This window comes from Portunus trituberculatus, chromosome 5 (assembly GCF_017591435.1).
Source record: "Portunus trituberculatus isolate SZX2019 chromosome 5, ASM1759143v1, whole genome shotgun sequence".
NCBI classification, from domain to species: Eukaryota; Metazoa; Arthropoda; class Malacostraca; order Decapoda; family Portunidae; genus Portunus; species Portunus trituberculatus.
The window spans coordinates 9203421-9223511 of record NC_059259.1 but is presented as its reverse complement, the minus strand read 5'-3'; the positions used below and the strand labels follow the sequence as shown (position 1 = coordinate 9223511).

Below are 20091 nucleotides of genomic sequence, written 5' to 3'. Positions count from 1 at the left end.
CCAGTGTCAATGCAATCATAACATACAACTCTTAAGTCTATTAATCTATTGTTCCCCTAGATAGTAATAGTATCCACCCAAAAGTCCTCCCTGGTCCCTGTTGCAGGTGTCCCATACACAGCAATCATGCATCTCCATTTATTCTTATATTTATGTTTAGTACAAAAATGTATTTTTATAAATAATATGAAAAGACAAACTTACACTCAGCACGTGTCTTATGAACTAAGTGACGGGCAAGCAACACCAGCCTTGGGGGTTGTTGTTGTTGAGTTACGCCTAAATACAGGAAAGACCAAGAAAACAAACAAAAATATACGCTGACCTCTTAACAGTGTGTTGCTGTTGTCCATATAAAGCAGGAAAACGTGAAGGTTGATTGTGTGTGTGTCCAACTGAGCACTACTGCTGCCCCGCCTCGCCTCCTGCCTCACTCACTGGCTCACGCTGCGGTCCCGCACGCCCTCCACTCACCTCCTGAACTCTTTTTTTTTCTTTTTAATCATTTTGAGATCAAGAAACATTTAGATTCACTACCTAAAATAATATCCCTAAAGTATTAACAAACTGTTGCTAAGTCTACACTGTACTTCTTTCTTTTTTGTAGTCATTTTGTTGTTTTTCGTACAAACTGATATGAGGAGAGCTTGTGGTGCAGCCGCTGCGTGTGCCTCCCCCACTTCCCGCCTCCGCCCTCCCTGCCCAACCCGAAGACAAAACAAGGCTGAGAATTCCTTGGGGCGTGCTGGGAGGAACGAAAGATGGAACAAAATAAATAACTAACAAATAACAAACACAAATGAAAATAAAAGTAATAACATTCTTGCATTTTGTGTTCACTAATTCCTACTAAAACTTTTTTTTTTTCCTTTAAAATTACTCCTTATCAGTAAAGATTTTTAAATACATAGAAAACTATAGTGCGTGTGGGATTGTGAACACAGGAAATGAGTCTTCAACACCACTCATTTGCCACGCCCTGCCCTCCCTCCCTTCTGTCACCACTCTGCCACCCTCACACCTTCACCACAGACCAACGGTAACAATAAACATATATCATACAACCTGTGTTGGTCTGTAGTGAAGCGCTGGAGTGGTCAGCATCTCTACACATGTCATCCTTTGCCTGTCTTCTTCCCTACACGAACACACACACACACACACACGCACACCCACACACACACACACACACACACACAGCCTTGCGGCACTAATCTCATTCTTTTCTCCAAAGTCACTAGTCTGTCCCATTTTGGTCCGTTGTCAAAATGAGCCTTAAACATAATTATAATTTAAAGAACACAATGCCCAATACTTTGTGGCCCATGGCAGCCACTGCCGCTGCGCCCCGCCAGCTGTCCTCCCCGTTATTGCATGAACTGAGTTGAGTCACTACAAAGTTTGAATCACAACCTTTAACACTGACTATCGTACCTCCACTCCCGCACCACCCTGCACTTCTAACAGTTCAGAGTGCCCGCCTCGAACGTCTCTCTCATGGACTTGAGCATACGGTTCCTCAGGAGAGCATTGTCTGCCTCGGAGATGTCCTTGAGTACCTCCTCGAGGATGGCGACCGTCTTGAGGGTGTCCTGCTTGGTGCCGGTGATCTCCACGGCGTCAGAGGTCTGGTAGTGCTTGGCTAGGGACTCCAGGCTGGACAGCACCCGTGCACAGTGCGGTGATGCCAACACCTCTTTCAGCTTGGCGGTGGTGCTAGCTGCTGCGCCCACCAGCGAGCTCAGCGCGGACACTGGCGGCTGCTTGGGGTCAAAGGCGAGGGTGATGAAGCCCTGGTGAGTGGTGGCAGCAGAAACCATGCCACGCACCGTGTCTAGGCCTAGGTTGTAGTTGGCGGCGAGGGCACACACCTCTTTCACAGTCTGCTGCTGGCAGTACCGTGAGAACTGCAGGATGAGGCGGTGCTTGGCCAGCACGTCGGAGTCGCTGGTCTCATAGCCACACACCCCGCAGCGTGGGGACTCCTCCACAGGACTAGTGGGGAAGGGGTCCAGGTGTTCTCCATTCAGAAGGCGTCCATTCAGTTGCTGTGGCTCCCGCCGTGTCTTTGGGGTCGCGTCTGTCACGGCCAAGGGTGCCACCCGTTGCATGGGCTCCAAGTTCTTAATATTTTCCTGCAGGGTGTTGCCACCCACTAGCACTGTGCCCATCTTGTCGGTGTTGCGGCTGTACACTGGCACTCGCAGCACCTCCTTCACCTCCTTCTGCGAAGGGTCGGGCACCCCGGGCAGCACTTCCCCAGAGATGTTTTCCTTGCTGCTCTTGGACCCCTTTCCTGGGGAAGGCAGGGGCGGTGGGGCAACCACTGCAGTGTCTCCCACAGGCAGCAGCACAGCAGGGGTGGTAGAGGTGCCACGGGAGGCCTTCTTAAAAGCCTTGCTCTCGTAACGCTTGTACTTGACAAGGCGGCACGATGTGGTGTGCTTGCGCTGCGTGCCCTTCTTGGCAAAAGTGAGATGGCAGTGTGGGCACTCAAATAGGTGGTCCTCCGCCTCCATCATGCTCATCTCAAAGGCGATGGTGAGGCAGTCCTGGCGGTGGTCCTCCAGGGATGCCACCGACCCAAACTTGAGGCCACAGTCTGTGCAGGTCAGCTCGTTTACCTCTGCCTTGGCTGCCTTGCTGCCACCTGAGCTCTTCTTCTTCTTGGCACTCTCGCCATTCTTCTTAGAGGAAGTGGTAGTCTTGGGAGTGGTGGCAGTGGGACTAGTGGTGGTGGTGGTGGTGGCAGTGGCAGGAACAGTGTTGTCCTTTCCTGTCTCTGGGGCTTCCTGTCCTGCTGTCCCACACACAGACACCGAACGTTTTCTCTTCCCAGTCTTTTTGGGTGATGGTGTGGACTCTGCAGTCTTGGTGTAGATCTGATGTTCAGCTGGGGACATGGTGGTGGTGGTGGTGGTGGTGGTGGTAGTGGTGGCAGTGGCTCCCCATCACCATTGGCCTTGTCCTTGGCAGGTGCTTCCTGGGAGGACTTATTCCTCTTTTTCCTGGACTGAGGAGTCTTATTTGGTGACTCTGCAGGAGCTGCTGGCATGTCCTGAGGGAGAGGTGAGAGCAAGGGGGCAGCCCGTTCCTCCAGGATGTTGGTGGTGGCTGGCAGCAGGTTGGGGGGCTGCTGGGTGGGAGCCACCACAGAAGTATACTTGGATGGGTCAGCAAGTGGTTGCTGATCCTTGAGTGCTGCTGGCTCAGTGGAGGCATCAGGAGGTGGAGGGATGTCCTGTCCCTCCTTCTGGCCTGCCTTCATGTCCACCATGCACTCCAGCACCGGCATGCTGTGAGGGGCCACGGTGCTGCCCTTCAGGCTATTTTTGCTGGCTCCTCCCAGGCCCTTGCCTCCTTTCTTCTTGTACTTCTTGCTACTCTTGGCCTTCTTCTTGTGGCTGGCTGGAGCCTTGCCATGCCCCTTGGATGGGGCAGCTCCGAGCTGGCCCTCTGTGAGTCCTGGTGAGGTGATGAGTGGTGATGCCCCGAGCTTCTTGGTCTTCCTGGTGGAGCGGGGTTCGTCGGAGGCCTCGGACTCGCTGGCTGTACTGCTGGAGTGGAGGGCCTTAGCCTTCAGGAGGCTCTGCTTCTTCTTATACTTTTTGGTGGGTGCTTTGGCCTTACCCCACCGCTGGGAGGGGATGGAGGTGAAGCCCTCGAAACTGGATGACTCAGAGTCCTGTGCGGTGGACTCCTTGATGAGGCGGTTCAGCTGCCGCACCTTCAACCGCTTCTTGCTCTTGCCGGCCACCTTCTGTTGTGTTGCTGCTGCCTTCCTTGGTGTCGGAGAAGTGAGGGTGACGTCCTGCTTCCTGGAGAGGTGTGCCAAGGTGGACAGTGGCACGTTGTCGTCCTCATCGTCCTCCTCCTCGGGGGCATGAGAGGCCTGCTGGGGGGGATCTGGGTCAGTCTTGGTCTGGGTCTTCTTTGCCGGCCGCATCTTCTTATTGGGGGACTGCGGTGGGTCATTTGGGGTGTCCTCAGTATGAGTCTCTGGAGCAGCTGTAGTCTTGGCTGGGTTGGCAGATTGGCCCTCGGCCTCATCGCTGGACACGATGACATTCCTGCGGCGGGCCATGGGCAACGGCTGTGGCTTGTCCATGCTGGAATCAGACTCGAGGGCCTGGCTGTCGCTGGCGCTGTTCTCTGAAAGGACGTAGCGGCTCCTCCGCAGGGGTACAAGGGGTGGGTCCCTGTCCTTGGCCTGGCTGTCGCTAGCACTGTTCTCAGAGAGGATGTACCTCTTCCTACGCAGGGGCCTGGCAGAGGGCTCGCTGTCTCCAGGGGTGGCCTCCCGCACACATTCCTCATCTGTGTCCTTGAAATCAGAGTGCACTGTGGGCACAGCCTTCTTCCTACGCTGGGTCTTGCCGGCCACCTCGTCCACTTGTGCCTGGAAGCTGCTGCTCAGAGCCAGGCGGTCCAGCAGGGCCACACCCTTCCTCTTAGGTGCCTTGCTGCTACACCGAGCCTCTCCCTCAAGATCACTACTAGGGGCGCTGGCCGTCATTGGTGCCTTCTGTGCCTTGATGGCAGCTTCTCTGGGCACCTCCAAACTTCTCCTGCGGTTCCTGATGGTGCTACACACACTGCCAGAGATGGTGCTGGAGGACTCTGCCACACTCTCACCAAGCCTGCTGTTGTCCACTGCCTCCCCCACCAGTATCTCCTGGGCTGCCTCCTGCTGTGGCAATGGCTCAGCAGCACCCTCAGCAAGACCCACTTTACTGCTACCTGTCTCTGTGCCTTCCTCCCCTTCCTGCTGGCAGGTCCTGCTGCCGCTGCTGCTGGTCTTGCTGGACAGTCGGGTGCTGCGCCGCTTGGAGCGCCCAAGCCGCGGCGACTCCCTCTTGGGTGCAGCGGTGGCAGAAGCTTCGTCCTCTGACGCCTCCATGTAGTCCACGTCTGAGGAGCTATCGTGGGGCACGTAGGTGTAGTCATCCTGGTTCTCGTAGTTTGCTACCTTCCTTTTCCGTCTGGGTGTGAGAGGCAACTCCTCCGCTTCCTCTTCCTTCACCACCACCACCTCCTCACCATCCACTGCCTCCTTGTTCTTCGTTGCAGCATCCTCGGGGTCCTTTTTCTTGGTGGAGGTGGAGAAGCAGGTGCGGAAGGCATACCTGGAGCTACCCTGGGAGCGCTTGGTCCTGAGCCCTGTCCTGCCGCTGCACCCACGCCCACTGCGGAAGTTCCGTATCACCTCAGGCTCTGAATCATCCGAGTTCTCTGTGTCTTCGCTGGAGGAGGAGAAGTAGGCTTGTCGTTTTGGTCTGAGGGCATCCCGGATTCTACTCCTGCACTCCTTGCTGTCACTGTTCCACTCCCCTCCTTCCTCTTCGTCCTCATCCCCAGCTGTGGTCTCTGTCTCCTCTTCCTCCTCCTTGACAGAGCTGGCATTAGTCTCCACACTACTTGTTCTCCTCACCTTCCTGGGCCTGACACTGGCTTCCTGAGGGGGGGGCTGCAGGGGGCTGGTAGGGGCTGGTGGGGGCTCACTTTCCTCCAATTGTCTCTTCTCACTCTTGATGATCTTGGTGGATTTCTTGGCACCTTTCACTGCCTTCTCTGTGTCTGCCTCTGTCACGCCTTCACTCGGTGTTGCCTTCTTCTTCCCTGCTGCTTTCTTGCCCTTCCCTTTCTTCTCTGCAGCAGTGGAAGGAGCTAGGGAGGTGGAGGAGGTTGTCAGTGGAACCTTTTCTTCTTGCTTCTCCTTCTCAGCCACCATGACCTTGCCACCAACCTTCTTCTTCATCTTTTTGGTCTTACTCAGGAATCCATTCACTCTCTGTAGCTTCTCAGTAACTGGTGGTGCATCAGTATCTGTCACTTCAGTCTTCACTTTCTTCTTGTCCTCCGTGTCCAAGGGAGCAGTGATGGAGGGGCCTCCCACTCCCTCCTGACTCTCCTGACCTTTCACACTCTTCTTCTTACCCTTTTTCCCTTTCTTCTTGCCTTCCTTGCCCTTCACCTGTTTGGGAGTAGCCTCTGGGATGGGAGCGACAGAAGTGGTGGCAGTTGTAGCAGGAGTAGCAGCACCTTTCTTGCCTGCCTTCCCTTTACCATCCTCAGTCGAGGTCTCCACCTTCTCCTCCTTCTCGGTCTTCTCGGCACGCTGTTCCTTCACCCGGTCACTGTGTCGTGTCTTGCGCAGGCGGCGGGTGTCCAGGGCCTTCTTGCGTAGCTTCATCTTAGGGCGGCGACCGAGGTGTGAGGGGGCGCCACCGAGCGGGCCCCGGGTGTTGGTGATGATGGCTTTGAGTCGGTTCTTCAGCTCCACATTGTCAATGGAACCGACAGCCAACTCCAGACGCCGTTTGACTCCACAGGTTGGCAGGGAGAGGGCAGAAGGGCGATCAGTGAGTGGCGTGTTGAGGCCGGATGACCCTGCAGGCACAGGAGAGGTTAGGAAGGGATCAATAAGTGATGAGTGATGGATGTGTTCTTTAAATGCTTTGTTTTCTCACCTGGAGGGAGCAAAGGGCACACCGATGGCTGCTTGTGTTCACCTCCACTTTAACATGACAATAAATAAGGTAAGACTTAAGATGCTTGGGCACTTGTGTGTAAGAATACCACTAGAACTTATCATGGAAGGGAAAGAAATCAATGCAACTTTCATTCTGGTACTGTAAATGTTATAACAGAATTCACAGCAGAGAATTCAGAACAGAGGCTAACTCATCAGGTTCATCAGAGTCCCTGCCACACATCAAGGCGTGGAGGGGCACAGGGCCACTTACTGTCGCCTGTCCGGGCCTTCAGGGGCGTGGTGGGCTGTGAGGTGTTGCCGTAACGATTGGAGGGCATCCCCTGCCCCTTCCTGCGCTTGAACCTGGGGAGGAGAGAGTGTTACATGGGGAGGGTAGGAGAGTGAGGTCTGATGGGAAGTGTGGCTGCCTTGTGGAGTGAGTGGAGAAGTGCGTGGGGTATAAATAATGTGGAATGCATCATCAGGGATAGTTTTGTTATTAGGCTGTGATTGAAAGAGAAAAATGGTGTGTGTGTGTGTGTGTGTGTGTGTGTGTGTGTGTGTGTGTGTGTGTGTGTGTGTGTGTGTGTGTGTGTGTGTGTGTGTGTAATTCACCTCGGTCGTCTGCTGGTTACCCAGCCAGTCTTCCCCATTATGGAGCAAGCTCAGAGCTCATAGACCGATCTTCGGTTAGGACTGAGACCACAAAACACACTCCACACACCAGGAAAGCGAGGCCACAACCCCTCGAGTTACATCCCGTACCTATTTACTGCTGGGTGAACACACCCTATACATTAAGAGGCTTGCCCATTTGCCTCACTGCCCCTGGGACTCGAACCCGGGCCCACTCGATTGTGAGTTGAGCGTGCTAACCACTACACTATGCGATGTGTGTGTGTGTGTGCATTTACCTATTTACCTATTTGTGTATTACAGGGCACGAGCTAAGCTCTCTGTGTCCTGTCTCCTTGTCTACTCCTGTCATATCTCTCTTTCATCTGAGTGTGTGTGTGTGTGTGTGTGTGTGTGTGTGTGTGTGTGTGTGTGTGTGTGTGTGTGTGTGTGTGTGTGTGTGTGTAAGATTCACCTGAATCCCTTCTTAGTCTTCTTCTTGGAGACAGAGACAAGGCTGAGTCCACCACACTCCACCAGGTGTGTGTGGAAGGCAGCCATGTCCTGGAAGGTGGAGTGGCAGCTGGTGCAGGTGTGGGTGACAGCGGCCTCGGGGTGGGGCATACTAGAGGATGGTTGGGCCTCCGCCTCAGGTATGGTGACAGCAGCAGTGGTGGTGGCAGCAGTGGTGGTGGTGGTGGGGAGGGGCAGCATGCAGGGTTGGGCGGTGGGTGGCTGGAACTGGTTCTTGAAGCCGTGTGGCACAAGGCCCTGGCCTTCCAGCATGGTGTGTGCACACCATACAGAGGGGTGCATCTCCCACTTGTGATCCATCATGTCTGCCAGGTTGAGGCAGGAGGCACCACAGGAGCAGCACACATAGGTGTGTTCCCGGGACCACTCGCCGTGCACCTCTGCTGCCGCCGGGCCTGCCCCCTCACTCACTGGTGTGATGGGCTCCTCCCTGCTCCCTGGTGCTGCCCCGTCCCCGCGGGATGCCTGCATCATGCCAGACCGGGTGCGGGTCAGCTGTGGCCCATCACCAGACGGCTCCTCGAGGGGAATCTCCAGACTCAGCTTCCTGCGAGGCTTCCTGCCCGGGGTGCGGGGCGGTGCGGGGTGTGCAGACTGCTTGGGGGCAGGTGGCCTAGCCCGGGGCGCCTGGATGCCCAGCACAGTGAAGATGTCCTCACAGCGTGCAGCGCGTGGCCGCTCCGCAGGACCTTTTCGACCCTTGCGGTTCATCTTCTTGTGTAGGTCCAGCTGCACGGCCAAGCTGAAGCTGCGCAGGCATCCTCACCACCGCCGGGGATGCGCACCACACGCTTGTTCTTAAGGTAGCGGTGGATGTCATGGCCAGGGTCCAGGATGGCTTGGGGCGGCACCACAGCCTCCTCCTCCACGTTGGACAATGGGAGGGCCAGGTAGCTGCGGTTCAGGCTGGGGTCCTCCACCTTGGTTGCCGTGCCTAGCCGGAAGTCTTTGCCGTCCAGGAAGTTGATGCAGTTGTCGTAGATGTTCCAGGAGATGCCAAACCGGTCTGTAGGGGACGGGGCAGCGGTGGCAGTGGTGGTGCAGGTGGAGGACAAACCACCCTGCTGGATGACTGGGGCAGCTGGCTCTTCCCTGTGGCCTGCCAGGTGGTGCACAGCCTCAGTGGATGGCACCTCACACTGGCACACTAAGCACTGCTGGGCTGGAAAGTGGAGGGCCAGGGTGTGGCAGGTGAGTCCCTCTTGGCAGGCAAAGTAGAGACCACACAGGTGACAGTGGTGGGAGCTGTGGTGCATGAGGGACCTCCACTTGTGTGAAGGGTAGGAGTAGGAGTGGCGGTCGCAGGCACAGTCCTCCAGGCCTGGCCGTACCTGGTACACCTCCTCGTGGATGTTGAGGTGGAAGCGCACCGCATTGATGTCATACGACACAAAGCAGCAGGAGCGGCACACAAACAGGCTACCAGCATACAGGTCCTCACCCGGCAGCAGGTCGGCAGTGTCTGTCACCCGTTGCAGCATGTGGTGGCGGTAGGCCAGGGTGGTCTTGGCCGGCACGAATGTGCAGCAGATGTGATGGGCTGTCAGGTGGTCCTCCAGAGGCATCGCCAGGGTCTCACTACACAGCGGGCACAAGGCACCAAATGCTGCATTGCTCTCTCCCTCACCAGGAGTCCCTTGTGCTTCTGTGCTGGCCACCCTTCCTGCAGGATCTGAGGGTCTGCCCTGCACGTCCTGCACCCCTACCTCTGCCTTGTCTGTCAGGGACGGGGGACTGTCCTCCTCCCCGTAGAGCACCTCTTCCTTCACCTGGTCCAGGCTGACCTGCAGTGTGCCTTCCAGCTGTCCTTGCACAGCCTGTCTCTGCTGCAGGTCTGACTCTGAGATGCTGCAGGCCACTATGGTGTCTGTGGTGTGAGGCTGGAGTGACACGCTGGTGTCTGGCTCGGAGGTGATGACAGTGGTGGTGATGGTGTCCTCCACAGCAGAGTGGACATCCTCCTCGGTGCCTGCTGTGGAGTCCTGGGTCACGGCTGCACACACCGTCTGGCTCTCCTCCTGCCTGGGGTCATTGGGGGTCACCTCCTCGGCACTCACACCCTGCACCTCCTCCTTGGCCTCGCCTGTCAGCGCTGCCATTCCCTGCACCAAGTAGCTGGAGGGCACTGAGTGTTCTGAGGCCTGCCCTGCGTGGGGTTCACCCTGGGGAATGGTGACTTCATCTGGGGTAACGCCTACAGTGGGGGACTTGACGGAGGGCAGGTCTGCGGGGAGGTCAGTGGTGGGTCTTGCTTTGGCTTCGTGGAATGTGCTCTCAATACTGTCTCTGGAGTGTTCCTGGGGCAGGCTGGGGCCCGGCGTGGGTGTGGTGGCCTGACCAGGGGTGTGTGGTGTGGCGGTGTGTGGCAGAGAGGCACACACCGGCACACTGGCTGGGCTGCTTCTCAATGACACATCACACTCTGTTGCTGCTGCCACTGCACCCTCTTCTTGCTGTGGCTGTGGTGTGGTGGTAGTGGTGGTGGTTGTGGTGGCAGTGTCCTGTGGCGTATGGCGTGTCTCTTCCTCTGTGACACCAGTGTGGGTGTCCTCAGGTGTGGCAGGAAGGTCTGGTGGGGAAGGGAGTGTGTTAGTGGCAGTGGTGGCAGTGGGAATGTTGTGTGGTGGGTGCAGGGAGTCCTCCTGTTGTCCCACATGCACCTCAGCTGGGTCAGGGGGCTGGATGGGGGCCACACTGACCTCTTCTGAGGGTGTGGGATGACGTGGCTCCAGGCCCAGGCAGGCCAGCAGCTCTGGCTGGGGTGTGTGTGTGGTGGTGTCTGTGGCCACAATGGGGGCAGGGCAGTGTGGGCTTGTGTGCATTGCTTCAGCCTCAGGGCAAGTGGGTCCACCTGGAGAGCTGGGTGGAGAGGTACCCGTGTCCCCTGCCACCGCTTCCCCTGAGGTGGGTGAGGGGAGGGATGAAGGGTCTGTCACAGAGTGGGAGGAGGTGCAGGGGGTATCTTTCCCCGCTGCACACTCCCCCAGAGTGGCGCCAGGCGAGCCACTCACCAGTAAGCCATCGGTCGCTTCTCCCAGAGAGCATAGGGCTTGTGGTGCATTGGGGCTGCCTGGCAGGGTGGGGGCAGGTGGGACTGAGGTAGCAGGGGTATCTGGGTCCTGTAAGCCCCCAGCTGGATCCATCTCCTTGGCGGGGTAAGTTAAGGGCACTGGTGTGTGGGGGGAGGTGGCTGGGTGCTGCACGGCACTTGTTGCCACACTGCCAGGCACTTTGGTGTCTCCTCCACTCCTCACCACCCCCTCACTGCTGCAGCCATCCCCCACACCCCCCTCCTCATTCTCCTCCACCACAGGCTCGATGGTGGTGGTGGTGGTGGTGGTGGAGGTCTCTGCTGCCGGCACACAACCTTCACTGCCACTGGAGCTGCCCGCCTCACACTGCTCTGGCCCCTCCTTACTCTCACTGGTGTCTTGGGGGGCACACTCCTCACCACAATGCAGGGACTCCACACCACTGGGACTGCTCACGGGACACTCAGCAGAAGCTGTGTGCTGTGGCAGTGACTCTGTCCCTGGTGTCTCCTGCTGAGGCCCATCACTGCTGAGGGGAGTGTCTGGAGGTGGTGTAGTGGTTGTGCTGCACTCAGTGGCGGGCAGAAGTGTGCTCTCACTGGAAGACTGTTCTGTGTCTTGTGGTGTGGTGGTATTGGTGGTAGTGGTGGGAGGCATGGTAGAGTGTTGAGGGAAATCACACGTGTCTCTTTCCTGCTGTGTCTCATCAGCACACACCAGGTCGGGCGGCAGTGTGGGTGCCTTGCTGTTCCCTGTATCACAGAGAGCAGCCTCCTTCTCTCCCTCCTCCTTTGGGGTGGCAGGTGTTTGTGGTGTGGTGAAGCCTGCAGGGTCTGGTGTGAGGGAATGCTGTCCCTGGGGGATGGGACACTCTGGGGGAACCTCTGCCTGGGGCCCTGGGGGACTACTGCCTGCTGGGGCTGCATCACATCACCCGGGTGTATATTGCAAAATCTGGTTTGACTAGAAATGGTTTGAGATCCTGAGATGTGGTTTTGGCATGGACTGTTATCAGCATCCATTGATCTACTACAGTGATTTGTGCCTAGGTCAGTGTGAGGTACATGTGGGAGCAGCCCAGGGCCCTCCGTCAAACTATCTGGAGACGGGGTGCAGGGCACGGCTGGGGCACTGCTGGGTGGCTGTGGGGCTGAGTCACTTGGGTCACTGGGCACCACACTCTCAGCCCCTGCCTCTGTGCCTGGCCCTGCATCACCAACACTTTGTGTCACGGCTGCTTGCTGTCCCTCCCCCTCCTCCTCCCCCTCCATGCTGGGGAGGGATGGTGGTGGTGGTGGTGGTGGTGGTGGTGGTGATGGCTGTGTGGTGGTGGGAGGGTCAGGCTGGGGACTGTCTCTGCCTGGTGGGGGGGCAGGGGTCTCCTGTAGCTGCTGTTCCGTTTGCTTGACTGGAATTTCACACACTGAAACACTTTCACAAGACTGTGGAGGCGGCGGCGGCGGTGATGATGGCTGTGGCTGTGGCTGTGGTGGTGGTGATGAAGAGGATTGTGGCAGTGAAGGTGGTGGTGGTGGTGGTGGTGGTGGTGGTGATGATGGCGGCGGAGGGGGTGATGGGGATGATGACAGTGATGAAGACGAAGATGATGACAAAGCAACACAAGGAATTAAACTTAAACCTGCTTGTTCTTGTATCGGGGGAAACACTGTCTGTGGTGCGGGGGGCTGGGGCTGGCATGGGGCACAAGAGGGGCTAGTCCTGCCATCCTTGCTGTCACTGCTTAGCCCTACCACTTCCAGTGGTGGCCTTGGGGCTGGGTTGGGGGCCAGGCAGCTCTCCCTGCCACAGTCCTGCTCCAGCTTGTCACAGATGCTGGATATCTTCCTGCTGAGTCGATCCGCCTGCTGTCGCGCTGAGGGGAAGCCGTCAGTGGAATTGGAGCTGCTGGCCAGGGGGGAGTCCGGCAGGCTGTCGTCGGACACGTCGGAAAGTATTGCTGCCACAGCGTCGGATATCTTCACCATCAGTGCCCCGCGGGAGGCGTCGGAGGGCGTGTCAGAGAACATGGGGGTATTGGAGTTGCTGAGCGCCCCAGACACAGAGGAAAGGTCAGACGTCAGCAGGGAGTTCTCGTCGTCTGAGATGGGCTCCAGGTAGGGCGCACCCCCCACCATGCTGGGCAGTGTCAACAGTAATGCCCCCTGCCCCTCCCCCACCCTCACACTGCTACCTCCTGCTGCTGCTGCTGGTGCTGGTGCTGCTGTTGTTGTTGTTGTTATTGTTGTTGTTGTTGTTGCTGCTGCTACTGCTGCTGTTGTTGTAATTGTAGTTGCTGTTGTTGTTGTTGTTGTTGCTATTGCAGCTGATACTGCTGCTGCTGATGATGCTGCTACTGTTGTTGCTGCTGCTGTCACTGATGAGCTACTGACACCCTTTTCTACAAATGTAGTGGTAGCAGTGGCAGTAATGGTGGTGGTGGTTGTGGTGGTGGTGGTGGTAGTAGCACCACCTGTGCCATCAAATAGCACCTCAATGTCACTCTCACTGGCCTGGGAACCACAGGCACCGTCCCCCTCCAGCACCTCCACACTGCTGCTGCGGCCACTGCCTGGCTCTTCCACTGGGCTTGCTGTGCTCCTCTCCCCCTCCCCCTTCCCCTCCTCCACCCCACCACCAATATCAGCCCCGCCAGACACAGCGGTGGCCCCACCACAAGCTGGGGTGTCTTCAGGGGGAGGGGAGCAGCTGGTGTGCCCTGTGGTAGACGCTGGCGGGTTGAGCACTGCTGGGGCATGAGCTACCCCTCTGTCTGGGCCACTGGGGGTGTCTCTGTCTGTGTCTGTGGGGTGTTGTGTGTCCTGAGGGGCATCCTGCCTGGGTAAGGGGGGTGAGGCATCTGGCACACCGTGGGGTGAGCCTTCCACATCAGCAGTGGCAGCAGCAGCCGGCCCCGCCACACCCGCTGCACTGTCACTCACAACACTGGGGGTCCTCACACTTGGGGCAGCAGGGGACGTGTCCTGCCGGGAAGTCCTGAGCCCTGGCCCCTGCACTGCCTGTCCCACGGGAGCACTGGCCGGCAGCAGTGCAACACTGCTGCTATCACACACACTGGTGGCGGGGGTGGTGGGAGATGGGTGGTGGGGAGGAAGCGTCACTGTCCTGTCACCAGCCCCCTCACCCGTCCTGGGGGGCGCCTGGTGCACACCCAGCAGGCGGTCGGTGAGGGGGAAGTTCTGCAGGGCGTTGTGGCCGGCCTGGGTGTGTGTGCCGTGGCGACTGTATAGCTTGCTCATCACTTCCTCCAGGGAACACTTTCTGCGGCCCCGCTGACCCTTGCACCCCCGCGGGGAGGTGAGACCCACTCCTCGCCCCAGGCCAGCTCCCTGCTGGCCTGGGCTGGGGCTACACAAGGCGCTACTCCCAGGGGAGGGGGCAGTGGGGTTGGTTGGGGGAGTGCTGCCCCGGCCCCGGGGTTCAGCAGTGATGACAGTGAGCTGCTCGAAACGCTTGCCACAGATGCTGGGCAGGGTCGGGGGTGCAGCAGCAGGGGCATTGGGGGCACCCTGTGGCCTCACAGTGCTGGGCCGGGGTCCCACAGGGGAGGGATGTGCCCTGTCCTCATCACCGTCATCACTCTGGGGTGGGGACAGCACCTGGCAGTCCCGGTGGAAGGCCCCATTGAGCAGCGCCTCCTGCCCCAGGTGGCCGTTGAGGGGACTGTGGGCTGGCTGGCTGCCCTGCCTGCCCTCCTCATACAGGTCGGGGGTGAGGCAGGCCCGACCCTCCCTAGGGGTGACCGGGCCCTTGGGGAACTGGGCACAGGCATCAGACAGCTTGTGGGGCATCCCCACCCCTTCACCGGGGGGCAGCGCACGCCCATCGCCCGGGGGACACAGCCCACCTGGCTTCATCTTGGCCTCAAAGCATGCCTGCAACACAACACCAAGTCAGTGCCAACACACACAAACACTATACAAACAAAACGTAAGTAATGATAAACACACCAGCAAAATCCAGCTGTGAAGCACACAGCAATATTGTCAAGAAGAGAGTGAGGGAGAGTGAGCAACAGTGGTGGTGAGGGAGTGACAGGGAGAACAAAGGACAGATCACCATGCATAGGGTAAGGCAGTGGTGGTGGTGGTGGGCAGTACTCATGAGATAGAGAAAGAGAAGGACAGCAATCAATAAATCAATATCAGCTTCCACATGTTCAAAGGGCACCACACACACACACACACACACACACACACACACACACACACACACACACACACCCTGCTAAGCTCTAACCATTACTATAAGATTACTGAGGGGGAAACTTAGCTACTATTTGGTATCTGGTTACTCTGAAGGGAAAAGGAAGAAACAAGGAAAGAAGAGAGAGAGAGAGAGAGAGAGAGAGAGAGAGAGAGAGAGAGAGAGAGAGAGAGAGAGAGAGAGAGAGAGAGAGAGAGAAGGGAAAAAAACAAACAGAAGGGAAAAAAAGGAAGGAAGGAAGGAAGGAAGGAAGGAAGGAAGGAAGGAAGGAAGGAAGGAATGAATGAATGAATGAATGAACAAATAAATAAAGGAAGAAAGGAAGAATCTTTACAATTCATGAGAAAGAACAGCTTGGAAATAGACAAAAATATAAAAAAATAAAAATAAACAAATGGAATAAACAAACAGATAACAAGAAATAAATGCTCAAAATAATGGATGAAAAAAATAACAAAGCCAAGAATCCAAACATTTCATACATAAAGAAACAAAAATAGAGAAAAAAAAATGCAAATGTAATGAAACAGAGAAAAACAGATTGACATGATGCAGAGAGAGAGAGAGAGAGAGAGAGAGAGAGAGAGAGAGAGAGAGAGAGAGAGAGAGAGAGAGAGAGAGAGAGAGAGAGATGACTGAGAGGAACAGGTGGAAATGTGGCATGACAGAAGCAGAGAACAGCAAAGAGGTTAGAAGGATTAGCATGACAAGGGTGTGGCAGAATGAGCTAGGTTGCCCAATGGATGTAAATGCTAAGGAATGAGATGGGCAGAAGTGTATACAAGCTTGGAGTGTCACCAGAGCAAACGATGACTCCAGTGAAACATGACAGTGAAAAGTGTGCAAGATTTTTTTTTTTTTCTATACAAGAGGGGAAGCCAGGCAAGAACCACAAACATATATATATATATAAAAATGAGGCCCACTTGATTGCTAGTTCCCTAAAAAGATTAATAGGGTTAGCCATAAGTCTGCACGGACAAATGTCTTGGAACCTCCCTCTTAAAAGAATGGACTGAAAGAAGATTGAAAGAATAACTGATGGAATGCAAAATGAGGAGAAAAAAGACATGGAATAAAAAAAAAAAGAAAAAGAAAAAATGCTGGTGAGACTGAATGAGTGAGAGAGAGAGAGAACAAGATAAAGGATATAGGAGTGAAGTGAAAGGAGAGGATTACAGATGAAAGAAAGGAATACAGCAGATGGAAGAGAATACTGCAATAAGTGAAAAATTGAGAGACTGACTGTGTGAAAGAAACAAAGAGGAAAATGAATTGGGAATGTTGGAATATGAGGAAAAAAAGGAGAGAATGAGGAGATTTAAGATGAAGGTATGAAATGTAACAATCAAAACAAAATGAAGAGATTGAGAGAATGTGTGTGAGAAGAACAGAGAAGAGAGAGATAGAGGGAGGAAGAATATTGGAAAATGAGAGACAGGGATAGAAAGAGAAGATTTAAGATGAAAATTTGAAATGTAGCAATCAAAAACAAAATGCAGAGAGATTGAGAACGTGTGAGAGAAACAGAGAGGAGAAAGATAAAGAGAGAGAGAGAGAGAGAATAGAGAGAGAGAGAGAGAGAGAGAGAAAGAAATGGTTTACGATGAATCTATGAAATTTAGTAATCAAAACAAAATCCAGAGATTGAGAGAATGAGCGAAAGAAACAGAGAGAGAGAAGAGAGAGAGAGAGAGAGAGAGAGAGAGAGAGAGAGAGAGAGAGAGAGAGAGAGAGAGAGAGAGAGAGAGAGAGAGAGAGAGAGAGAGAGAGAGAGAGAGAGAGAGTATGAAATGTAGAAATCAAAACAAAATAAAGAGCTTAAGAATGACTGAATGAGAGGAACAGAGATGAGAAAGATAGAGAGAGAGGCAGAATATTGGAAAATGAGAGGGGGAGAGAAAGAGATGGTTTAAGATGAAAGTATAATATGCAGTAATCAAAACAAAACAGAGAGAATGAAAGAATGAGAAAAAGAAAGATAGAAAGGTAAAGAATATTGAAAAATGAGAGAATAGGATAGAAAGAGAAGATCTGAGACAATAATAAGGTAACAATTAATGGAAAACACTGGTAAAAATGAGAAGAGACAGAATACGGAAAGAGAATAAGAGTTGAAATGAATGCAAGACAGTGGCTGAGTGTGAGTGAGAAAAGAAGAGAAAGATAATGAGGGAAGCAAGATATGCACGAACAGGAATACGAGGGGAGAGACAAGTGAAGGATAGAGTAAAGAAGGGAAGAAGGAAAGAATTAGAGAATGAAAAAATATAAACCTTGAAAGGATATGAATTAAGACATTTTTCTAACAAGTTTATTAGATTAGAACATTAGATAGACACATGAAGGTAAATAAATAGATGGATACATTAAGGTGGGCATTGGAGGAGGAATATACAGGTAAAGAAAGTCGAGAAAATCAAAATACTTCAGACAGAAAGACAGATTAACAGATTGCTGGGTTGATGAAGGTAAAAACTTATGTAAACAGAAGTAAAGGCAAGGAAACAGAAAATAATGAAGAGGAATACTCCTCAGCCTTCTAAGTAATATGAAATAAAAATTAAGAGAGAGCGAGAGAGAGATGGATTGATAAAAGGTGGAAACCGACAAAGAATAAAGGAAAAGCAAAGAAATTAAGGAAAATAAAGAATAGTAAGCGATATTTTTCATCCTTAGACTGACAGGTAGATGAAGATTAACTAATAAAAAGATTGATAAAGATGAAACTTAAAGGAAATAGCAGAAGCAAGAAAATAAGCAAAATAAAGATGATAAAAATAAGAACATTAATGAAAGTGATAAGAGAATAAAATAAAGAAGGAACAAGGAAAATTGGAAAAAAGCAAAGAAACCAATCAAAGCAGAAAATGAAGGAAGATAAGGAAATAAAGCCCCTGAATCCTTGTAACTGAACATTGCCAAATATAAAGATTGAAAGAACATTAGTAAAGGTTAGGAAATGGAGAGAAGGAAATAAAGCTACTGGATCCTTGTCACTAAACATTGCCAAACACTATAGTAAGACTGAAAGGAAATTAGTTAAGGTAAGGATGAGGGCACATACTGAAGCAGGAAATGAAGGAGATAAGGAAATAAAGCTACTGGATCTTTGTTAGTAAATATTGGCAAACACAAAGATTAAAAGCAAATAATCAGCAACACAGCAATAAAACAGAGCTAGAGACAACAGTGACCTGCAACATACCAGTAACACACACCTAGAGATGATGATACCCTGCAACACACCAACTAAACAAACCTAATGACAATACCAGCTCTGAGGCACAAAACAATGCTAAACAACAATCTAATCTGCTTGATGAATGAGAATAAAGATGTCAATAATTTTTCTCATGTTTTTTTTTTTTCGTTTTACATTTTATAAGACAAAATCTCACCATAACTTTATATTACATGAACTTGTGTATATATGTATTTCACTTATTACTTATACTACAACCACTACAGCTACTACTAAACCACTAACCCCACCCCCCAAACCACGTAAACCCAGGTAAACCCGTACCCACATCCGCGCGCACACACACCAACACACAAACAGGGTACAAACACACGCAGACCCAAACCAACCCCCACACACGGTCACAAACCCCCCACACAACACACACAGGGGGCACACGAACCCATGGGAAGGTAGGGACACTTGAGGACACACAGGGGTACGGAAGGGCATCACGGACACATAAAAATCGATAATAACTCAAAAATATCCCGGATTTCTGCCTCCTGGTGCGCGCTGGGAGGAGGAACACTAGAAGCATAATAACCTCATGTCCTGGGTTGTGCTGGGGTGAGCTGGGGTGGTGGACGAGAGGTGGTAGGGTGGAGGACGCGCGTGGCTGCCAGGGAGGGTTACTGGGGGCCTCCCACCGCCTACAGGGGCTGCTGTACACGGCTGGGCTCTCACTCCTGTCTCACCATCTCCAACACTCTTAAGTAATGCTAAGATTCATTCACTGCTCCCTCTCTCTCTCACTCCCGCCCAAGCCTCCCCGCCCATCACACACCGGCTGGCCCCCCGCAATGATGCTCACACGGGGGCGAAATACACTTCATATGGGTCCACACAGCCACCAGCATCAATACGCCAAACTTTCCACCCCGCCAATCTCCCCGAAGCGCGAACTTTTCACCTCCACCAAATTCGCGAGTGCCTAAGATTTCACTTTTTTCGGATTTTGGGTTTGGTTTATTGTCTTTTCGGGGTTTTGGGGGTTAGAGCGCCGCGCCACACTCACCTCCCGCCCGCCCCTGCAGTGCCATGTCAAGGGTGGAGGGCGTTGGGGTGGAAAATGGCAATGTTTACTCCCCGACGCCAACAAAGGAGAGGAGTTCGGGAGGTACAAATTGCGGGGCGGCTATTCGGGGCGGGGCTGCAGGCGACCAATCACCGTCCGCCTTCACCCTGACCAGAGCCAATACTGCGTTGTGATTGGCTCCCCTTAACAGCCATTGCAGGGGAAACTGATGGTGGGAAATGGTGATGTTTGCTGCATGGAGTTGTATGATGTTATTTACTCATTCCAAAGTGTCGTGGGATGGGGAGTTAATGGAAAGAATGGGGAGGATAGGCAGGGGCGTTCAGGCGACCAATGAGAACACAGGACTCGGTGAACTTGAGGCGTCCGTGTGTTGTGATTCGCTCGCCAGAATGCTTGTGGCGGTGAAAGCACAGGAAATATGATGACGTTCAAGGAAGAATTATTAAAAGATTTCCTTGAGTTTGTTACAATATACGCCAGGCTCAGGTGAACGCCGACCGCACTGCCAAAATAACGCGTCCCTTGACCACCTCCTCGGGGACCTGGCAGCTGTAGCAAGTTGTATAACGGTCTACATATGTTTTCTACGCTTTGCAGGACTATGGTATTGGTAGCAAACTCACTATATGTCCCTAACTAACAAGCCGCACTACCCAAACCCACGTAATAATATCCCAGAGCTCGGGAAAAATGGTAAATCTACCCCAAGGAGGAAAACATGGCATAGGACACCACAAAAAACATGCCTGAAGAAAGATGTTTTCCCTTTTTCACCCTCCCACCTGCGGCTTCCCATACACCACCCATACACGCAGCCACTGGACACCCATTAGCACTTCCACCCATTACACTTCCACATACATAACACCCTGATGGAACCCACTAATGGAAATAATAGGAGAAATACACGTCGGGGATTCATGGA

General features: G+C 53.5%; 2 protein-coding genes across 2 annotated transcripts; both read right to left on the bottom strand.

The window, feature by feature from the left end:
- Positions 1 to 124: 124 nt before the first annotated feature.
- Positions 125 to 11956, bottom strand: LOC123515471. The gene is given in 5 exon segments (XM_045274069.1): positions 125 to 2897; positions 2900 to 6390; positions 6747 to 6838; positions 7566 to 8382; positions 8385 to 11956. Coding segments are annotated over 5 exon segments (8766 nt in total). The 5' UTR covers positions 11314 to 11956; the 3' UTR covers positions 125 to 1460.
- LOC123514940 (nascent polypeptide-associated complex subunit alpha, muscle-specific form-like) lies at positions 11333 to 18577 on the bottom strand. The gene is made up of 6 exons (XM_045273213.1): positions 18485 to 18577; positions 13127 to 14549; positions 12296 to 12754; positions 11702 to 11863; positions 11418 to 11576; positions 11333 to 11352 (listed from the first exon to the last, which is right to left on the bottom strand). The coding sequence occupies exons 1-6, from the start codon at positions 18575 to 18577 to the stop codon at positions 11333 to 11335; spliced, it is 2316 nt and encodes a 771-aa protein (XP_045129148.1).
- Positions 18578 to 20091: the final 1514 nt, after the last annotated feature.

Coding starts and splice junctions, on each gene's coding strand:
- LOC123514940 (XM_045273213.1), bottom strand. CDS start 18,577: ATGCCCTTCCGTACCCCTGTGTGTCCTCAAGTGTCCCTACCTTCCCAT. Junction 14,550..18,484: donor TGTGTGGGGGGTTTGTGACC/GTGTGTGGGGGT, acceptor GTTGTGTTGCAG/GCATGCTTTGAGGCCAAGAT. Junction 12,755..13,126: donor GGTGCTATTTGATGGCACAG/GTGGTGCTACTA, acceptor AGCCCATCTCAG/ACGACGAGAACTCCCTGCTG.